This window comes from Anolis carolinensis, chromosome 2 (assembly GCF_035594765.1).
Source record: "Anolis carolinensis isolate JA03-04 chromosome 2, rAnoCar3.1.pri, whole genome shotgun sequence".
In the NCBI taxonomy this organism is placed as follows: domain Eukaryota; kingdom Metazoa; phylum Chordata; class Lepidosauria; order Squamata; family Dactyloidae; genus Anolis; species Anolis carolinensis.
In genome coordinates this window covers 293,361-315,984 of record NC_085842.1, presented here as the reverse complement: position 1 = coordinate 315,984, position 22,624 = coordinate 293,361, and the positions used below count along the sequence as shown (strand labels likewise).

Here is a 22,624-nt window from a genome sequence, read left to right as displayed (position 1 = left end):
TACCTGCTAGTCAAAGAACAAAAGGTGAGCCAAAGTGGCGCAGATTGAGATTTCTAGGATTCTACAAATATAAGCTCAAGTTTCACAGCAGCCCAGGGAGAGTAAGATACTCAAAAGTGGCATATTTTGATAAGGATGCAGGTTGGGAAAGACTGCACCTGAATAAGGGGGTTCTAAATGGTAGCTCAGAAGAAGCAGAAGTTCTGCGAACGCAAAAGGTCAAAAACAGGTAGTTAAGGAGGAGAAGGTCTCCACTCCTGACAAAGGAAAAGCACAAACACCACAAAAAGGACAGCAAACCACAAGGCTTCTGTTAAGAGAGAGAAAAAGCCAGTTTCAAACCTTCCGTTTTTGAGCAAGGTGATTGAACTGACAGTGGCGGGACAGCTACAGCAATTCTTAGATGAGACTGTGGGCTTAGACCCCTTCCAATCAGGCTTTCGTTCAGGTCATGGGACAGAGACTGTCTTGGTAGCTATTACTGACGAAATTCGTCGTCAATTAGACCGGGGCGGATCAGCGCTATTGGTACTCTTGGACCTTACAGCTGCATTCGACACCGTGGGCCATGACTTGCTGATCCATCGATTGGCTATGTCTGGTGTACGAGGTTTAGCTCTTCAATGGTTCAATTCATTTCTCTGGGACCGGAGACAGAGGGTGGAGTGGTCAGGCCAAAGCTCTGAGAGCTCCTGCCTTTGCTGTGGAGTTCCCCAGGGTGCTATCCTTTTGCCCCTGTTATTTAACATCTACGTCCGACCACTTGCTTCAGAGAGTTTAATATGATTGTCTTGTCACCTCGCCTGAAAAGAAATAAACCATATGTAATTCCATCAGTTGTTCCTCTGGGCTTAGGTTCCAGCTCCATTTCCACCTTGGTTGCAAATGTCCAATTTGTGAACGTCGTGCCCCTAGAGAAACATCCTCTGTTTTCCTCCACAGTCAGGAGTGGTTAGCTTGTGTATTGTAAATAGCTGTTATGGGAGGGATCCAGAGTTGGCCCCTTCCCTTTGGGACAGTGGTTCCCAACCAGTGGTCCACGGACCACCAGTGGTTCGCAATAACTAAAATACGGTCTGCCTTCTAACCTTCCCTTCCTTTGTCTTCTTTTCTCTTGTCCTTCCTTCCTTTTTCTCTTCTCTTCCCATATTTTCCTTTGCCTTATTTTCTCTTCCCCTTCCTTCCTTCCCTTCCTTTGTCTTCTTTTCTCTTGCCCTTCCTTCCTTTTTCTCTTCTCTCCTCTTCCCTTCCTTTGCCTTCTTTTCTCTTGCCCTTCCTTCCTTTTTGTCTTCTCTCCTCTTCCCTTCCTCTGCCTTCTTTTCTCTTGCCCTTCCTTCCTTTTTCTCTTCTCTCCTCTTCCCTTCCTCTGCCTTCTTTTCTCTTGCCCTTCCTTCCTTTTTCTCTCCTCTCCTCTTCCCTTCCTCTGCCTTCTTTTCTGTTGCCCTTTCTTCCTTTTTCTCTTCTCTCCTCTTCCCTTCCTTTGCCTTCTTTTCTCTTGCCAACAATGGTTCGGGTCCACCCTATCTTTGCGATCACGTCTTCCCCGGTGAACCTGCAGAGCCTTTAAGATCTGCTGGGAAGGCCCTTCTCTCGCTCCTGCCTCCTCTCAAGCACGGTTGGTGGGGACGAGGGGGAGGGAGGGCCTTCCTTCTTGGTGGTGGCCCCCCGGCTCTGGGACTCTCTCCCCAGGGAGATCAGATGAGCGCCCACCCTGCCCATCTTCCCTAAAGACCTGAAACGTGGATGTTTCAATGTGCCTTTGATGAACTGGTTCCTTTGTCGACTAGGCCCCCTCGCCCTCACTCATCGCCCGGCCTTGCAGCGCTGTATTACCCGCCCTGCCCTTGCAACTGTTCCTGCGCTAGCCCTTGCCCGCCCTCTTCGATCTGAACATGCCCACTGTTCTCGGCTACTGGTTGATGGTGGTTGTTGTTCTTATGTTGTTATAATGCTTGTTGTTTGGTTTTATTGGTTTGATGATTGAAAATACAATTGTATATTCATTGTGCTATATTTTATTCTGTTTTTGCTGGGCGTTTTCCCCATGTAAGCCACCCCAAGTCCCTTTGGGCAGATGGTGGTGGGATTTAAGAATAAAGTAGTAGTAATAGTAGTAGTAGTAGTAGTAGTAGTAGTAGTAGTTGTTGTTGTTGTTATTATCTAAACACATAATAAAAGTAAAAAATCTGTATGTATGTATGTATGTAGCCGGGGCGCCCAATTTCAGACAGGCTCCCACTTCCACAAATGGCTATAGCTCCCACTACGTAGGAGGAACCAGTGGCCCTCCCTCCAATGACACTGTAGGTTATAGCGAGTGCCGTGAAAATGCCCAAGCGCCCTGCCAATGTCCTCCACAAACACCATCCTGCCCACCACCCAAGGGAAGGCTTTCATACAAAGACAATTTCCTCCTAGATCTTCTGTTTTTCCTCCACCAGACACCCCAGTGTTTCTAACGCTCTCCATTAGTGTGGAATTTGCATGACTCCGCCCACTGCCTCTCCCATAACCATTTCCTACTCTTTTCCAGGAATTGATCAGCAACTGAACAAATTAGAGAGAGAGGTTGTGGGAGAATTCAGCATCATTTATAGGACTTGTAGGGACTGGGATGTATAGTCCACCTGCAATCTAAGAGCACTCTGAGCTCCACCAATGATGGACCTGGAACCAACGTGGCACACAGAACCCCCATGACCATACTGCAGGGGTTTGTGGGAATAGACCTTGATTTGGGGAGTTACAGTTCACCCTTATCCAGAGAGCACTGAACTCAGCCGACACTGGACTTGGACCAAAACTGACACACAGACCCAATACTGGCAGGGTTTGGGGCGATTGACTTTGCAATATGGGAGTCGTGGTTCATGCCCATCCAGAGAGCACCAAACCCACCCGACTACAGTTCTCGACCAAACATGGCCCACAAACCCAACATGGCCGACTGAATACTGGCAGGGTTTGGGGTGACTGCCATTTGCATATGGGAGTTGTAGTTCACCCTTAGCCAGAGAGCCTTGAACCCAGTCGACAAATAACCCAGCCAACAAATGCTTTTTTCAACTCACCTGGGCACCTCTGGGTCTCCAAGCTTTTTACTCCAATGTTTACAGCCTGGCCATAATGCCAGTAATGTACCACCACGGGCAGAGAATCACAGCTTGATTGAGTCCGAGTTGATGTTTTTATATGTACATATGTTTTATTTAGTTGTATTTTATATGGTGTTAATTGGTTTTGTATGTTCTTAGGCACTTTGTGCCGTCTGTAAGTTGCTCCAAGTCCCTTCAGGGAGATGGTGGCGGGAAAGAAGAATGAAGTTATGGTTGTTGTTGTTATTATTATCAGTTCCACATTCCACCCCATGACGGAAGGTGCAGAAGTCATCGCAACAGTGTCTGCAGTGCGACATTAATTACCAACAAACTGGACAGGGGTTTTGGGGGGAATTGACCTTGATTTGGGGAGTTGTAGTTCTCTACATCCAAAAACCACTGTGAACCCAGCCTACGATGGCACACAGACCCAACATATCCAACTTTAAATACTGATGGCAGTTTGGGGTGATTGACCTAGGAATCCGGGATTTGTAGTTCACTCACATCCAGAGAACACTGAACCCAGCCGGCGATGGATCCAGACCAAAATTGGTGCACAGGCCCAACGTGACTACTATCTTTTAAAACTGGCAGGCTTTGGGGAGGCCTGACCCCCGATTTTGGGAATTGTAGTTCACCCATATCATGAATTTCCCATCTGGAGCATACATAGAAAAGGAAAGGAAAGGCAGGCTTTTTCTAATAAGTAGCACCACAAATGTCCTAACCCAGGCATCGCCAGGTACCTAAGCTAGTCTCTATACCTATGTCTTCTTCTTCTTCTATATCCATAATAAAAGTGAAATTATGAAATAATAATACATTAAAACTTTGTTTTTATACCACATCTGTCTCCGCAGGGGGACTCAGAGCGGTTCTATGTGTATGTCTCCCACTTCCACAGACAGGCTCCCATTTTCACGCACACCCACAACCTCCCTCCCTCTCATGGCATTGCAGACTAGAGAGAGCGCCGTGAACCACGTCCTCCACAAACACCATTCTGCCCACCATCCAAGGGAATGCTTTTCTATGGGGACAATTTCACCCTAGATTTGATGTGTTCCCTCCACCACAGACACCTCAGTGTTTCTTACTCTTTCCATTGCTGTGAAATGTGCACGATCCCACCCACTGCCTCTTCCATAACCCTTTCCTAAACAGACCAGAACTGATCAGCTGACTCCATACAACAGGTCTTGGCACACCGACCTGACATGCCTAATCTGGAATACCAGTGGGTGTGGAGGGGACTGGCCTTAGAGGTTGGGAGTTATGGTTCACCCACAGTGCTCTCTCAGTGGGGGTTCTGTGACCCCACCGACAGATCTGGGCCAAACATGACACACAGACCCCACATGCCCAACAGAATGTAATGGAGGGATTTTTTGGGGGGGGGGGGGGACTGATAAATCATAGTAGAAGTTGTAGTTCACCCCTCATCTAGGGAGCACTCTGAATCCCACCAGTAACAGATCTGGACCTAACCTGGCACCAGGGTGGGAGTTGTAGTTCACCCTGCATCCAGAGAGCACTGTGAACCCAACCCATGACCGTTCTAGACCAAACCTGGCACACATACCCAGCATGGCCAACTTTGAATACTGATTGGGTTTGGGTGGAGGGAACTGACCCATGATTTTGGGAACTGTAGTTCACCCTCATAGAATCATAGAATCATAGAAATGGAAGTCCAGTCCAACCCCATTCTGCCAAGAAGCAGGAAAATGACATTCAAAGCACCCCCAACAGATGGCCATCCAGCCTCTGCTTAAAAGCCTCCAAAGGAGCCTCCCCCACACTCTGGGGCAGAGAGTTCCACAGCTCCTGATGTTCAGGTGAAATCTCCTTTCCTGCAGTTTGAAGCCATTGTTCTGCGTCCTAGTCTGCAGGGCAGCAGAAAGCAATCTTGCTCCCTCCTCCCAATGACTTCCCCTCACATATTTGTACATGGCTATCATGTCTCCTCTCAGCCTTCTCTTCTGCAGGCTAAACATGCCCAGCTCTTTAAGCCGCTCCTCATAGGGCTTGTTCTCCAGACCCTTAATCATTTTAGTCGCCCTCCTCTGGACGCTTTCCAGCTTGTCAACATCTCCCTTCAATTGCAGTGCCCAGAATTGGACACAGTGTGATTCCAGGTGTGGTCTGACCAAGGCAGAATAGAATAAGGGGGAGCAGGACTTCCCTGGATCTAGACGCTATTCCCCTATTGATGCAGGACAGAATCCCACTGGCTTTTTTAGCTGCTGCATCACATTGTTGGCTCATGTTTAACTTGTTGTCCACGAGGACTCCAAGGTCTTTTTCACACGTACTGCTGTCGAGCCAGGCGTCCCCCATTCTGTATCTATGCATTCCATTTTTTCTGCCTAAGTGGAGTATCTTGCATTTGTCCCTGTTGAACTTCATTTTGTTAGTTTTGGGCCATCTCTCTAATCTGTTAAGATCGTTTTGAATTCTGCTCCTGTCTTCTGGAGTGTTAGCTATCCCTCCCAGTTTTGTGTCGTCTGCAAACTTGATGATCGTGCCTTCTAACCCTTCATCTAAGTTGTTAATAAAGATGTTGAACAGAACCGGGCCCAGGACAGAGCCCTGCGGCACTCCACTCGTCACTTCTTTCCATGATGAAGACGACGCATTGGTGAGAATCACCCTTTGGGTTCGTTCGCTTAGCCAATTACAGATCCACCTAACCGTAGTTTTGTCTAGCCCACATTTTACTAGCTTGTTTGCCAGAAGGTCGTGGGGGACCTTGTCGAAGGCCTTACTGAAATCCAGGTAGGCTACATCCACGGCATTCCAGCTTGTAACTCTATCGAAAAAAGAGATCAGATTAGTCTGGCATGATTTGTTTTTGATAAATCCGTGTTGACTATTAGCAATGACAGCATTTGTTTCTAAATGTTCACAGACCACTTCCTTAGCGATCTTTTCCAGGATCTTGCCTGGTATCAACGTGAGGCTGACCAGTTGGTAATTGTTTGGGTTGTTCTTTTTTCCCTTCTTGAAGACAGGGACCACATTCACCCTCCTCCAATCTGCTGGGACTTCTCCCGTTCTCCAAGAACTCTCAAAGATAATTGCCAGTGGTTCTGAAATAACTTCCGCTAGTTCCTTCAGTACTCTTGGATGTAGCTGATCTGGCCCTGGGGACTTGAATTCGTTTAGAGAGGCCAGGTGTTCCTGGACAACTTGTTTCCCTATTTGGGGTTGGATTTTCCCCAATCCTTCATCCATTCCATGTTGCTGGGGTTGAAGATGGCTTTCTTTTTGTGAGAAGACCGAGGCAAAGAAGGCATTAAGCAGTTCTGCCTTTTCCCTGTCCCCTGTCACCATCACCCCATCTTCTCCTCACAGTGGCCCTATTGCCTCCTTGTTCTTCCTTTTTCTACCAACGTAAGCAAAAAAGCCTTTTTTTGTTGTTTTTTATGTCCCTGGCAAGTCTGAGCTCATTTTGCGCTTTAGCCTTGCGAACCTTTTCCCTACAGGAGTTGGCTATACGTTTGAATTCTTCTTTGGTGATTTCTCCCCTTTTCCACTTCTTGTGCATGTCTCTTTTGAGTCTTAGCCCGGTTAGAAGTCCTTTGGACATCCATTCTGGTTTCTTCGCACTTGTTTTATTTTTTTTCTTTGTTGGCACTGTTTGCATTTGCGCCTTGAGTATTTCACTTTTTAAAAACTCTCATCCATCCTTAACTCCTTTGTCTTTTAATATTGGCATCCATGGAATGCCACTCAGTAATTCCTTCATTTTTTGGAAGTCAGCTCTCTTAAAGTCCAGAATGCGTGTTTGACTTGTCTTAGTTTCAGCCTTCCTTTGTATGGCAAACTGCAGGAGCACATGGTCACTTGCCCCTAAGGATCCAACCACTTCGACTGTATTGATCAGGTCTTCCACATTTGTTAAGATTAGATCAAGAGTAGCCAATCCCCTTGATGCCTCTTCTACCTTCTGGACCATAAAATTGTCTGCAACGCAAGTGAGGCAATGTTGAATCAGTTGCTTTGTATTTTAGTCTCCAGAGAAGCAGGAAAAACTTGCCAATTTCTTTTCAAAGGGACATCCTTCCAAATATTGGCTCTCTTGTCCCCTTGGCCTTTTTCCCCCTCCGAACTAAACACACCCATCACCCTCGGCCATTCCCTAGAGCCCTTCTCTGGAGACATTCTAGCATCTCAATATCTTGCTTGAATTGTGCTGCCCAGAACTGGACACAAGGTTATTCCAGGTAAGGTCTGATCAAAGCGTAGAAGAGAGTTGACTAAAACTTACCCAGAACTAGACATCACCCTCCCGTTGGTACAGCCTAAAATCACGCTGGCTTTTCAAAGCTGCTGTATCACACTCGTTTTTAAAAAACAATATTTATTCAAAGACTAAAGAAGAAAAACAAATCAAAGCATGTTTACACAAATTACAATTTTGGTATTTAAAAACAATATTTTATACAAATAATAATTTTGGTACATTTTTTTTAAAAAAGACTATTTAACAAATATAAAGGGAACAAGGACACACACCTTGGACAATAAGAACAAAACTAACTGACATCAAACGCTAATTTACAAAACTCACTCACTATATGATTTGTATCTCTATTTACTCTTATTTCCTTTCAATGCGGTTCTATACTTCATCAATGTAGTTAATATGTCCATCTCAACGGATTCATGAATCTTCATCAGTCGTTGTAGTCATTTTTTGTCTTCCATTCTCTGCAGTTGGGGAAGGAGACCAACGCCGGCCAGAGGAGGGTTGGTAGAGTGGTTTGTGATGATAATTAATGCCTCTTTGGATCAAGGCAAATTTCCATCTGTCCTCAAACAGGCCATAGTGAGGCCTATATTGAAGAAGGCCTCCCTTGATTCGGCCATTCTAAACAACTACAGACCAATCTCGAACCTCCCTTTCTTGGGCAAGGTCCTGGAGCGGGTGGTTGCCTCGCAGCTCCAGGGTTTCCTGGATGACACCGATTTTCTGGACCCATCGCAGTCTGGCTTTAGACCTGGGCACAGTACTGAGACGGCTTTGGTCGCCTTGGTGGATGACCTCCGCAGGGAGCTGGACAGGGGGAGTGTGACCCTGCTGGTTCTCTTGGACATCTCAGCGGCTTTCGATACCATCGACCATGGTATCCTTCTGGGACGGCTCTCCGGGATGGGCCTTGGGGGCATGGCTCTGTCGTGGCTTCAGTCCTTCCTGGAGGGCCGTTCCCAGTTGGTGAAGCTGGGGGACACCTGCTCAGACCCCTGGCCTTTGACCTGTGGGGTCCCGCAAGGTTCCATTCTGTCCCCCATGCTTTTTAACATCTACATGAAACCGCTGGGAGAGGTCATCCGGAGTTTTGGAGTTCGGTGCCATCTCTACGCAGATGACACTCAACTCTACTACTCCTTTCCACCGAACTCCAAGGAAGCCCCCCAGATACTGAACCAGTGCTTGGCAGCTGTGATGGGCTGGATGAGGGCGAATAAGCTGAAGCTTAATCCCGACAAGACAGAGGTCCTCCAGGTCAGTCGTATGTCCGATCGGGGTATTGGGTGGCTACCTGTGCTTGACGGGGTCGCACTCCCCCTGAAGGCGCAGGTCCGCAGTTTGGGGGTCCTCCTGGACTCAGCACTGACGCTTGATGCTCAGGTGTCGGCCGTGGCCGGGAGGGCCTTTGCACAATTGAAACTTGTGCGCCAACTGCAACCTTACCTCGTGAAGTCTGATCTGGCCACGGTGGTCCATGCCTTAGTTACCTCTAGACTGGACTATTGCAATGCACTCTACGTGGGGCTGCCCTTGAAGACGGCCCGGAAACTCCAACTAGTTCAACGTTCGGCAGCCTTGCTTCTAACTGGAGCAAATTATAGGGAGCGGTCAACCCTCCTGCTTAAGGAGCTCCACTGGCTGCCGTTCACCTTCCGGACCCAATTCAAGGTGCACGTGATCACCTACAAAGCCCTGAACGGTTTGGGACCCTCCTACCTTAGTGATCGCCTCTCGCCCTACGAACCTGCACGATCTCTTCGTTCGTCGGGGGAGGCCCTCCTCTCGCTCCCACCTCCGTCACAAGCACGGTTGGTGGGGACGAGAGAGAGGGCCTTCTCCGTGGTGGCCCCCCGGCTCTGGAACTCGCTCCCCAGGGAAATCAGGCAAGCCCCCACCCTGGTAGCATTCAGAAAGAGCTTGAAAACCTGGCTCTTTACTCAAGCCTTTAGATAAAGATTGCTCATCCAGAAGCAACCTGTATCTGTGACCATTCTTGTACCGGTTTGCACCTTTTACCTTTGTCAACTCGATATAGACACAGGGTCTATTCCCATCCCAATTTGCACTTCCAGAATTTGCAGCACTTTATCAGTCACCTCGTGTCTACAATATTTATATGGTGCACCTTACCCAGTCTACTTTTACAATCTCTCAGTTTTAATCCATGTTTTTATTAGTTCTTGTTTTTTATTGGCTAATGTTTTATTTTATTTTTTTTTTATTTTTTTATTGTGCAAGTTGTTGTCTATTGCTGTGTTTTATACTGCTACTGTTTTTATTCGGGCTTGGCCCCATGTAAGCCGCCCTGAGTCCCCTTCGGGGAGATAGAGGCGGGGTATAAAAATAAAGTTATTATTATTATTATTATTATAAGGATACTGTGTGTCCTAATGGACTCTTTGCCAAAGGTGGGGATTGAACAGTCTCATATCCAGAAAGGGTTTCACTCTACACAGGGATAAGTACACACAAAGCAAGGCTGATGGTCTCATGTTCCAGGGCTCTCTCGGTATAAAGTCTGAGGTTTATTAAACAAACACAAGACAAGCCAAGACCATATTATTTTATAGGAAAACTAAAGTCTTCAGTCCAGCTAAAACAGTGGTTCCCAACCTGGGGTCCATGGACCACCAGTGGTCCGCAAGAACTAAAATAGGGTTCACAGCCTCACAGTTACTACACCATTACAATGAGAGTGACTGGTCTCGCGAAACCCTCTGATAGTCCCAGGATTATTAAATATGGTTTTCTGTGGGCGAGCAGATGACGACTCACTGGATGGCATATCAGGAATGAGAGCTGACGTGGTCTATCCAATGCAATTTTCTGAATCATCACTCCAAATAACCAAACCAAATCTAAAGTTGACCAAAAACTGATTTATAACCCTTCTGGTACTAATTTTGGAGAGTGGTCCCTTGTCAAATGATCCCTAGTTAAAAAAAAGGTTGGGAGCCACTGAGCTAAAATAATTGGAGCAACACCGTTGAAGGAACAATGAATACAAGTGCAGGTCAAGAGTCCAATTATTGCAGACAAGTTGAGTACTGCAGATACAGGTCAGGAGTGAAAATTAACAAGAACCAAGGTCACAGTCCCAACAGTCACATGCCAGGAGTTCATTCAGCTGAGTTGATAAAACAACAACCAAGAAATCAAGAGTACAAACCGAATTTAGAGTCCCAAAGTCAAGCCAGAAAGTCAGGGATACAAACAAAGTCCAAGTCCATATACGAAACCTAGACGTCAGTCCAGAATTTAGAGTCAATGATTCAGGATACAACAAAGTCCAGAAAAGGGTTAAAAGTACAGGGCTAGCACCCAAAATTTCAACCAAGGGACTCAGGACAGATCACAGTACATACAGTACACATGCATGGGAAACAATTGATGCCATTGAATGCAGAAGAGCCAAGAAATAAGGCAGGAGTATGAAGATACGACGTTATCTGCAACCAAAGAGCTATTCTTTTTCAGAACCCTTTAATCCAGAGATCTCTGCTGCTGCTCATTTCAGCAAACCTTCACACATCATCCTAGAAGCCTGCGATGGGTCTCTTTGAGGAGGAGGTTAGGTGAACCCCTTCCAAGCTTGCTGCCATTCTGAGTGACACCTGCTCCCAGTAGCCGTCAACCAAGGCCACACAAACTCCGATTCATGGTGGAGAGAGAGCAAGGTGCTGGCCTTCCTCTTTCCTTCCAATGTGTTTTTATAGATTCGGAAACTCAAAGGCCCGTCTCCTCTAGAGGTACATGAGTTCTGTGATGTCTACTGTATGCTGAACTTTTTCTAAAGCTCTGTTCCTATTCCGTGCATTAAGGTGACTTCTCCTCTGTGTGGGTCCTTTGATGGGAACGTAGACTGACACTCTGACTGAGGCTTTCTCCACATTCTATGCATTTATATGGCTTCTCCCCTGTGTGGGTCCTTTGATGGGAACGTAGACTGTCACTCTGACTGAAGCTTTCTCCACATTTCATGCATTTATGTGGCTTCTCCCCTGTGTGGGTCCTTTGATGAGAACGTAGATTGCCACTGTGACTGAAGCTCTTTCCGCATTCTACGCATTTATGTGGCTTCTCCCCTGTGTGGGTCTTTTGATGGGAACGTAGCTTGTCACTCTGACTGAAGCACTTTCCACATTCCAGGCATTTATGTGGCTTCTCCCCTGTGTGGGTCCTTTGATGGGAACGTAGATGTCCACTCTGACTGAAACTCTTTCCACATTCTATGCATTTATATGGCTTCTCCCCTGTGTGGGTCCTTTGATGGGAACGTAGACTGTCACTCTGACTGAAGCTCTTTCCACATTCTATGCATTTATATGGCTTCTCCCCTGTGTGGGTCCTTTGATGGGAACGTAGCTTGTCACTCTGACTGAAGCTCTTTCCACATTCTATGCATTTATATGGCTTCTCCCCTGTGTGGGTCCTTTGATGGGAACGTAGACTGTCACTCCGACTGAAGTTTTCTCCACATTCCATGCATTTATAGGGCTTCTCCCCTGTGTGCTTCCTTTGATGGGAACGTAGACTGCCACTTTGACTGAAGCTTTCTCCACATTCTATGCATTTATATGGCTTCTCCCCTGTGTGCTTCCTTTGATGGGAACGTAGACTGTCACTCCGACTGAAGCTTTCTCCACATTCTATGCATTTATAGGGCTTCTCCCCTGTGTGCTTCCTTTGATGGGAACGTAGACTGCCACTGTGACTGAAGTTTTCTCCACATTCCATGCATTTATAGGGCTTCTCCCCTGTGTGCTTCCTTTGATGGGAACGTAGACTGCCACTGTGACTGAAGTTTTCTCCACATTCCATGCATTTAGAGGGCTTCTCCCCTGTGTGGGTCCTTTGATGGAAACGTAGTTTGTCTCTCCGACTGAAGCTTTCTCCACATTCCATGCATTTATATGGCTTCTCCCCTGTGTGGATCCTTTGATGGGAACGTAGACTGTCACTCCGACTGAAGCTTTCTCCACATTCTATGCATTTATAGGGTTTCTCCCCTGTGTGGGTCCTTTGATGGGAACGTAATTTGTCACTCCGACTGAAGCTCTTTCCACATTCCACACATTCATATGGCTTCTCCCCTATGTGAGTCCTTTGATGGGAACGTAGATTGCCACTGTGACTGAAGCTCTTTCCGCATTCTACGCATTTATGTGGCTTCTCCCCTGTGTGGGTCTTTTGATGGGAACGTAGACTGCCACTTTGACTGAAGCTTTCTCCACATTCTATGCATTTATATGGCTTCTCCCCTGTGTGCTTCCTTTGATGGGAACGTAGACTGTCACTCCGACTGAAGTTTTCTCCACATTCTATGCATTTATAGGGCTTCTCCCCTGTGTGCTTCCTTTGATGGGAACGTAGACTGCCACTGTGACTGAAGTTTTCTCCACATTCCATGCATTTAGAGGGCTTCTCCCCTGTGTGGGTCCTTTGATGGGAACGTAGACTGCCACTGTGACTGAAGTTTTCTCCACATTCCATGCATTTATATGGCTTCTCCCCTGTGTGGGTCCTTTGATGGGAACGTAGACTGTCACTCCGACTGAAGCTTTCTCCACATTCTATGCATTTATAGGGTTTCTCCCCTGTGTGGGTCCTTTGATGGGAACGTAATTTGTCACTCCGACTGAAGCTCTTTCCACATTCCACACATTCATATGGCTTCTCCCCTGTGTGGGTCCGTTCATGTACAGTAAGAGAATTTTTCCAATCAAATTGTTTCCCACATTCCAGACACTGATGTAACTTCTCCCCTGTGTGTGATCTAGGATAGGGAGGTAGAGGACTTGCCATTCTTTTATATTTATAATTCAAATATTATGCCAGGGGTTCACAGATATAACCTCCTGAGCAGCACAGTCTTTGTATTGCTGTAGCCTTCTGCTCGCTTTCCCAAGCCTCTCTTTTTTCAGCACAATCTTATTTCCTCCTCTTAACTGCATAGGTTTGTAGCTTGAAATATATTTTTACTACTTATTTTTTCTTGTTGTCATTGCTGTGTATTTTGAAGTCCCTTTAGACTTAGAGCACTCCTTGGGCAAAGCTCTCACAACGTATTCTTTGCAGAGCTTTTTCAGAAGTTACCTGCAGACAAATGAGGGGAAAATCTCTTCAGGAGTTGAACAGAGAAAGATCTCATGGAACATGAAAAACAAGTCTCGTGCTGTAACAAACCCAGGGGAAGAGGGTGAGCCCATTGCCTGGTGAGAAATGCTTTAACACTTGCCTAACAACAAACTATCCCTCCTCAGGTCCAAAGGGGACGGTGCGCAAAGATACTCTGCACAAAATAAAATACAACCCTACCGATTAAAATCCAACAATGCAGCAAAGCTGAAGGCATAACAGGCTGTGAACTGTGAACATTTATTTTTGGCGTCTTTCGCTGAATTAAATTATTCTCAATGTCTTGTAGAGATATGTGGTCAGCCTTATATAAATTAATGTAATAATATTTTAAAGCCTGTTGAATATTGATATCATATATTAATATTTTATCCTCATGTTGTATCTTAACAGTAAGTCCCCTTCAGGGTAGAGAAAGGCGGGGTAGAAATGTCATAAATAAATAAATACATAAATAAAGAATTGACAATTACATTTTTGGGCTTTCTTTCCTCAACGTATATGCTAACTATTTCCTTGGTTTGTTAGCTGATTCAAAATATTTTTTTTTGCATTCTTTATTTTAGTTTCCAATTCATTAACTAGTAACACAATAATTGCTTTTGTAGGAGTTTTATCTGAGTTAGAATGTTTGAATTCAAAGGATTTTTCTTTAACTCCTCTTCTTTTTTTAATATCATCTGAAATTATCTGAAAATATTTCTGTCTATTCTTTCTCATTTCAGTGTTGCATTTTATAAAGTATTCTCTAATATAAGCTGTACTGGCATCCCATACTGTTTGAATATCTGTAACTTGATTTAAATTAAGTTCCAAATATTCTTTCAGTTTTTCTTTCAAATTCTCAATTACGTCCTCCTTTTGCAGTAGTGATTCATTCAGCTGCCATCTAAGTGTTTTTAATAATAATAATAATAACTTTATTTTTATACCCGCCCCATCTCCCCGAAGGGACTCGGGGCGGCTTACATGGGGCCTTGCCCGATAAAACAATCAAATATCAAAACACAGCAATAAAACAGTTATCCAATAAAAACATCAATTACATTAAAAACAATTGTTAAATCAACATAAAACATACAATATTAACACTGGAGACTAATTCATAGAACCCAGGCAAAGCGCAACATGTGCCGAAATGGGCCGAAATGGGGAAGGGCCATTTTTTACTTCCTTTTTAATTACTAGAGTCACTGGATTATGATCTGAGATAGTTTTGGGTAGGAGTTCTGTCTTTTGAACAGGTTTTCAGTTTGGTAGATATCCATATCTTTTCCATTCTAGAGAAAGTATTTTGTCTTTCTGAAAATTGTGTACTGTATATACTCGAGTAAAAGCCGAGGCACCTAATTTAACACAAAAAACTGGGAAAAACTATTGACTCAAGTATAAGACGGGGTGGGAAATGCAGCAGGTACTGGTACATTTCAAAATAAAAATAGATAGCAATAACATTAGATTAATGGAGGCATCAGAAGGTTAAATGTTTTTGAATATTTACATACAACTGCAATTTAAGACTTTCCAACTGTGATTAAATTATTATTCTAAGCTTCTTCAATGTAAATGTGCTTATATATTCTTCCAATAATCACCATAGTTTATTTTAACTATACATTTTGGGGGAAATGCAGTGTGTATACGAATAAAGAAAAGTGGGAAAGACGAGTGCCGAGGAGAGGAAGGCGTGCGCTGCACGGGAAAGGAGGAGAGGCTTATACTTGCGTATATACAGTATATTCTTTGCATCCCCCTCCCCGAGAGTTTGTCTTTCTTTGGTGAAATCACTCCATTCCAATCTCCCCAAAGGCACCCGTTTTCATAATGGAGGTCTGTTGGAAACTAGGCACGTGGGGTTTATATATCTGTGTAATGACAAGGGTGGGAGAAAGAACTCTTGTCTGCCCGAGGCAAGTGTGAATGTTGCAGCTGGCCACCTTGATTGACACTGAATTTCATTTTTAAAGCCTGCCTGCTTTCTGCCTGGGGGAATCCTTTGTTGGGAGGTGTTAGCTGACCCATTGTTTCATGCCTGCAATTCTCATTTTTTGAGTGTTGATTTTTATTTACTGATTTTAGAGTCTTTTTTGATACTCGTAGCCAGATTGTGTTCAATTTCATGGTTTTCTCCTTTCTGTTGAAATTGTCCACATGCTTGTGGATTTCAATGGCTTTTCTGTGTAGTCTGACATGGTAGTTGTCAGAGTAATCCAACATTTCTGTGTTCTCAAATAATATGCTATGTTGGTTCATCAAGTGCTCGGCTTCCCCTTGGCAACATCTTTGTAGATGGCTGATTCTCCCACACCAGAAGAGACTCGGGCTCTCATCTGGCTCGTCATACCTCATAGAGCTTGTTGAGTTTGGGATCGCAGTGCTCGAACCGGTTTGTAAACGGAGATGCAGACTATTTGCAGAATCGCGTCCCTGTTTACAAACCGGCTCGAGCACTGCGATCTGCGGAGGAGGCCCTGCTCTCGGTCCCACCCCCGTCTCAAGCACGGCTGGTGGGAACGAGAAAGGGGGCCTTCTCCGTGCTCCTCCCCTCCTCTGGAAATCCCTCCCAAAAGAACGAAAAACTGCCCCCTCCCTCCTTGCCTTCAAACTAAAAACACATCTATGCACTCTGGCCTACTGAGAGGAGGAAGACTAATACGACTCGATATGTATCATTGTCTAGATATATTAAATCCTGTCTAGATACTGGAATTGATCTCAATTGGACACCATCTGACCATTTAATAAGGTCTGAGCTGTTTGAAGTGTTTATTCTGTGTACATTTACACTATGTGACTATGTTTGCTAGGCTTGCCAAGTTTTATTTTTGAGGAGAGTCCTCCAAGTTCTGTCAGTCATCCAGATTTGACTGCAGGCATGTTTCAAAATCCAAAAAGATGTCCCATTGGTGAGGAAGAGGAGGGGGAAAGGCTTCCTTTCTGCTGCTCTGGAGACTAAGGGACAACGGAGCCAGGAGGTCAAACGGCAAGAAAAGGGATTCCTCCCAAACACGAGGAAGGACTTCCTGAGGGCAAGAAGAAGAGCTGTTCAGCAGGGGAACTCTCTGCCTCAGAGTCTGGTGGGAGCTCCTTCTTTGGAGGATTTAGTCAGAGGCTGGATGGAGAGGATTTGGATTGTGTTTCCCTGCCTGGCAGAAGGTGGTGGGGCTGGGTGGCCCTTGGGGTCTCTCCCAACCCTCTGGCTTCGGGGATTCCTCGTGTCTCAGTCCTAGGCCAAGGCTGCCGCCTCCCCCTCCCCCGCCTCCTCCTCAAGGACTTGGGAGATATTTGTCTTGGGATAGAACTCCCAGGTTCCTCCAACCCTCATGCCAGGAGGGTTTCTGGGCGTTGTAGTCCAAGAGAGCCATTCCCTTTGGGGAGAGAGGGAGGGTTAGAAATAAAGTTATTACTATTACTATTATTATCATTATTCCCTCCACTCTCTTGAGCAGGGATTCCCAAACTCTATTCCTCTGGGATTTCTTGGACTTTAGCACCCAGAAGCCTCAGCTGCCTTGGCCCAAGATCAGGGATTCTGGGACATGGAGTCCCCGGAAGTGGAAGGCCAGGGCTTGGGAAGGGAGGCTCCTGAGAAGGGACCAGGCTTCCACGGCTGAACTGCTCTTGCCATCCAGAAATGCTTCCCAATGTTTAGTTGGAAGCTTCTTTCCCACAACGTGAATCAACTGCTTTCCATTTTAGTCTCCAGAGTAGCAGGAAAAACTTGCCCTTTTCTCCTCAGTGGGACATCCTTCCCCATATTGGCTCTCCTGTCCCCTCGGCCTTTCTTTCCCTCTCAGCTAAAGATACCCATGCCACTCCCAAGTCCGCCTCACCTTTTGGCACCTGCTGGTCCTTCTCCACTTCGGCCTGGAGCTTCTTCTGCATGGCCTCCGCCAATCCCTCCCTGCAGACGCCCTTCTTTCCGCAGGACGGCCCTCTCTGCCGAGGGAAGGGTCCGGGTTATGGGTCTGTTGCCATTTCAAAAAAGAACAAAGCAGTCAAAAAGGGCAAAGCAGCAACAACAGCAGTTCAGCAGATCAGGAGCTCCATAATAATAATAATAATAATAATAATAATAATAAACAGATGAAACAATAGATCACACCCTCAGCTGCTGCAGAAAGATTGCACAGACAGACTACAAGCAGAGGCAGAACACCGTTGCTCAGATGATTAATTGGAACTTGTGCCACAAATACCATCTGCCTGCAACAAAGAACTGGTGGAATCACAAGCCCGAAAACGTTACAGAGAATGAACATGTCAAGCTACTCTGGGACTTCCGAATTCAGACAGACAGGGTTTTGGAGCACAAGACCCCTGACCTCACGATCGTGTTAAAAAAAAGTATGGACTGTCAATATTGTCATCCCAGGTGACAGCAGGATTGAGGAGAAACAACTAGAAAAGCTGACATGATAATTTAAAGATCGAATTACAAGGACTCTGGCACAAGCCAGTCAAGGTGGTCCCAGTGGGTGCAGTGGCTAAAAACCTTGGCCTGCACTTAAACACAATCGGCGCTGACAAAATTACCCTCTGCCAGCTGCAGAAGGCCACCTTATTGGGAGAGGCACGCATTACTCGCCGATACATCACACAGTCCTAGACATTGGGGAAGTGTCCGAGGTGTGATCCAAGACAGCCAGCAGAGTGTCTGCTGTGGACTCATCTTGTTATGTTTCAAATAATAATAATAACAACAACAACTTTATTTTTGTATCCCGCGCCATCTCTGCGAGGGGACTTGGGGTGGTTTCTATGGGGACCAATCCCAACAATATACAATCAAAGGCATTCCAATCCCAAGGAATTAATACATCAGTGCCTCTAAAACACAACATCCCAAAAGCGTAGCCCATGAGATGGGATCAGCCAAACAGTCTGGACCTGAACCATCCAGGGCTTGAAAGGCCATCACCAGCCCTTTGACTTGTGCCCAGTGACAGGCTGTCAGTCAGTGGAGGGGGGGGGTGTCAGCAACCTGGCTGCCCCGTTTTGGAAGGCGCATGCGCAGAGGGCCTGGAGGGCCGAGCAGGCCGCAGCCTCCCCGGGACAGACAGACAGACCAAGGCCGGACGGGGAAGGGAGGCCCGTCAGCAGGGACCCCGAACCCTCACCCAGCTGCCCCTGACCTGCTCCTCTCTCTCTCTCTCTCTCTCCCGAAAGGCCTCCTCCTCCTCCTCCTCCTCCTCCTCCTCCTCCCTCTTCCTCGAAGGGCGCTCACAGGAAAGGGTGGAAGGCGGGGCTTCGCCTGAGGGAACTAGGCGCTTCTCCCCCCCCCCCCGCCTTCCCCCCTTCGCTTCACGGTCCGCCAATGGGAACCCGCCTTCCTCTCGCGCGTCATCGGTCTCCGGGCAGGAACGCCCCCGACCCTCCCCTCGCCCTTGGGCCGTGAAGGGTCCTTCCAGAAATGGGCCAATGGGGATCGGCCTGGTCTCTCCGCGTCACCAGTCTCCGGGCAGCCTCGCCCTGGCCTTCCCGCCCGCGGGTCATGTGACGGGCTGAGTGACCGTTGGGAAGGCCGAGGCCTGAGCCGGGAGCGAGGGGGGAGGGGCGGGGAGGGGCGGGGCCTGCCTTCTTCCTTCCTTCCTTCCTTCCTTCCTTCCTTCCTTCCTTCTCTCCGAGCCCGAGCCTGCGGCCTCGTCCTCCGCCTCGTCAGTCCTGGTGAGTCTCGTTGCCAGGCCTCCTCCCGAGGGCCCAAGAGGAGCCAAGGCCCAAGGGAGGGAGGGAGGGAGGGAGGGAGGGAGGGAGGGGAGGCCGAGGAGGGCCCGGGCCTGGCCCACTCCCAGGCGGGCCTTCCTCTCTCGTTCTCTCCCTGGGAACACAGGCCACCACCGCTCTCTCTCTCTCTCTCTCTCTCTCTCTCTCTCTCAGCCAGGCCTGGGCAAGCTCCGGGCCTCCCTCCGGGGCGGGGTTTTGGACTCCAACTCCCAGAAGGCCTCCCCTCAGGCCCCGCAGGCCTCCCCTTCACCTCCACCTCAAGACTGCGGAGAGAGAGAGAGAGAGAGAGAGAGAGAGAGAGAGAGAGAGAGAGCAAGGGACTGGGGAAGGGAGGTCAACAGACCAAGAGAAGGAAGGAAGGAAGGAAGGGCGCGCGGAAAGGGAGGGGCCCCCAGGGATCAGCTGGCATGGACATTCACAACAGAGGGACATGCAGACAAAGGGACAACAACAACAACAACAACAACAACATTTGTATCCTGCCACCATCTCCCCCAGAGGGGACTCGGCGTGGCTCACAGAAAGATCCCATACAAAACAGGAACAATATACAAGACAGCAATCAACAAGAAGCCCTGCTTGACTCTCAAGCCAAAAGTGGGTGGTAGAAATCACATGGTACAAAAGCTGACTGGCACAACCTGGGGATCCCAACCAGGCCCTGGAAAGACAGGCGCTTGGCTCCTCTGCTGCTGAATTCACAGGCCCAGTGGGGAAGACATCTCACCACGTTCAAACAGTGGACGTGGCTCTTCATGAGACATGCCGCACCGTCACAGGATGTCTGCGCCCCACACCACGGGAGAAATGATACTGTTGAGTCCCTCTGGGGAGAGAGGGCAGTCTAGAAATGAAATGGTATTTATTATTATTATTATTATGGCACCATCTGACATCTGTGGGGAAGTAGCAGCCTGTAATGAAAGGACCAAGGCAGTGACATCTCTGGCCCATCCCCTGTTTGGATATCAGCCAGCATGTCAATGCCTTAAATCAAGAAATAGTTTCCTAAGATCTACAAAGATACTCGCAGGAACACCTCAGCAACAACTTTATTTGTGTGTCCCGCCTCCATCTCTCACTCCTTCCTTCCTGGCCTGAGATGGAGGGATGGAGAATGACCTCCACAAGAGGAAACGAAATTTGGGACAGATGAGGTATCAAAGAAATTGCTTTGGGGGGGGGGGGGCACACGGTGGTATGGGATAATATATATATATATATGGGTGAAAATAACAGTGGATGCAAAAATGTATTGTAGAATTGTTTTGAATATTGAATATTATGCGTCTGCTGTATAACAAGGGGTGTCTATATTTTTTAAAAGAACTATATCAATGTCTTCTGTATCATGAGGAAAAGGAAGGGGGTGGAGGGGGGAAGAGAAGCCTTGTCTTTGTTATAGCTCTTTATCTCTTTAACCCAAGCCCTAGTATTATAGACAGTGTCTAAAGTTTTGGAAGATCCAAATGTCCTCTGTGACAGAAACAAATGCACTCTTGTCCTCAGGACTTTGCCTTCCCACGCTATCCACTCTCCTTCCCGCCTTCTTTTCCAGTTCTTTGCATGTATTTCATATCATAAGGACTGCCATATAGATCTAAACTATCAATTCCATTAGTTAGTAAATTAGGATTGTGTGGGTAAGAATTCACTATGTTACATTGTTATCTTCTTTTATTTAAACACTACACAAATATGTATTAATATATATGTTGTCGCTCTAAAATACCTAATTAACAAGGCTCGCAACCTTTTGTGTTCTAATCAAAGAGTGCTGATAGGTCAATTATTCAAAGTCTCTTGAATAAAGAGTTCAGAAACAGTACAAAATGTAACTGTATACTATTAATAATATTTTAGTCAACAGATCCTGCTGTGGCCATCTTCCTTTGCTTTGTGAATTCAATGAATGGCTTCCATTCTTCTTGGAAGTTTCTGTGTATTTGTTTGTTGTACAGCTAAAGTTAGTTTGTCCTATTTGGCCATTTCAAAACCTTTTGTAATCCAGTTTTCTGGTGTTGGCATGTCTTGTTGTTTCCATAGTTTTGCGTATTCAGTTCTTGCTTCTGTTGTCATATAAAGAAAGAGTCTTTCTTGATGTTTCCCAGTAGAAAAAGTTATGGTTTTAATGGGATTTTGTACTCTAGAATAGTTTCCATGTCTCTGTGGATTTTTATTCAGAATTCGTTAGAATTTGGGCAAGTCCCAACATATCATGTGTGTGTGTGTATTTGAGAGTTTTTCTGGAGTTATGTACCATCTATGTATCATTTTGTTGAAATTTTATTTAATTGTGTGACTCCTTGTAAATTTTAGTCATTTTTACCAGAGCTCTTCCCATTCTCGTGGACTTATTGCTCAGCCTAGACTTTTCACCCACTGAATCATAGGTTTTTTAATTTCTTCATCAATTGTAAAATCTTTCAGAGGAAATTGATGCAGCTTCCCAGCTGGCTTGTTTTTTGTCTGTAGCAGTTGGTTCTGCTTACAATATGAAACACATATATCAAACAACTACAATCACATTTCAAAATTCCATTTAAATTAAATTACATTCAAACCTTTATAAATAAACATTTCAAGTCCAAACGCGGTCTGTCATTATACCTTGGATCATATAGTTGTCATTTCTGCTGCTACTATTGCTCAAAAGCCTGGTCCCACAACCTTTCTGCCTTTCTTTCACAGAGGAAATGTGATTTTTGGCTGAGAATTTCGGAGTAGAGCCTGTGGAGGGATTTCTTTCCCTTGAAAGAAAGAAGAGGGAGGAAAAACATCTTGGATACGGTTGGGTTCTTCACCAGAGTGGTTCCAACATGGAGAGACCCAACTCACGTGGGCCTGAAGCAGGACCTGGGGGCAGTGGGGAATCCTGGGAAAGAACCAGACATGAGTCCCTGAGTGTGGACCTTGACAGCTCGGACACACAGCGCCAGCGCTTCAGGCAGTCCTCCTACCAAGAGGGTGAAGGACCCAGAGGGGTTTGCAGTCGTCTCCACGATCTGTGCCGCCAGTGGCTGAAGCCAGAGCAGCACACCAAGGCCGAGGTGCTGGACCTGGTGACCCTGGAGCAGTTCCTGAGCATCCTGCCCCCAGAGATGGGGAGCTGGGTCCGAGAGTGTGGGGCAGAGACCTGTTCCCAGGCGGTGGCCCTGGCGGAAGGCTTCCTCCTGAGTCGGGCCGAGGACAAGGAGCAGGAAGGACAGGTGAGAGCATTCCCTCTGGGTTTCACTAACCTGGGGACTGATGGACAGATTAGAAGTACATCCTGCCTTTCTTCCAAGATGGGACCGATGTGGGGGATGAGCAAGGCCCTGCTCCCTCGGCCTCTCTCCCCACCTGCTCTGCCCCTCCATCTCTACCGTCAGCTTGGTTGATGCTCTGCTCAAGATAGAACATA

At 46.6% G+C, this 22,624-nt stretch overlaps 2 protein-coding genes across 3 annotated transcripts in view; one reads left to right on the top strand and one right to left on the bottom strand.

The window, feature by feature from the left end:
- The window catches only part of LOC134296836 (zinc finger protein 43-like), a 149,409-nt gene that overhangs the window by 100,051 nt on the left and 26,734 nt on the right, over window positions 1–22,624 (top strand). Inside the window, exon 2 of one of the 2 annotated variants that reach the window (XM_062972742.1) lies at window positions 21,913–22,430. The exons of the other annotated variant lie outside the window; for it this stretch is intronic. Coding sequence (XP_062828812.1) covers window positions 22,041–22,430 — 390 coding nt within the window. The 5' untranslated portion in view covers window positions 21,913–22,040. The remainder of the gene's footprint in view (window positions 1–21,912; window positions 22,431–22,624) is intronic. 2 annotated transcript variants of the gene reach the window in all.
- Window positions 9,853–20,403, bottom strand: LOC134296831 (zinc finger protein 91-like). The gene is made up of 3 exons (XM_062972722.1): window positions 18,633–20,403; window positions 17,331–17,465; window positions 9,853–13,455 (listed from the first exon to the last, which is right to left on the bottom strand). The coding sequence occupies exon 3, from the start codon at window positions 13,162–13,164 to the stop codon at window positions 11,176–11,178; it is 1,989 nt and encodes a 662-aa protein (XP_062828792.1). The 5' UTR covers window positions 13,165–13,455; window positions 17,331–17,465; window positions 18,633–20,403; the 3' UTR covers window positions 9,853–11,175.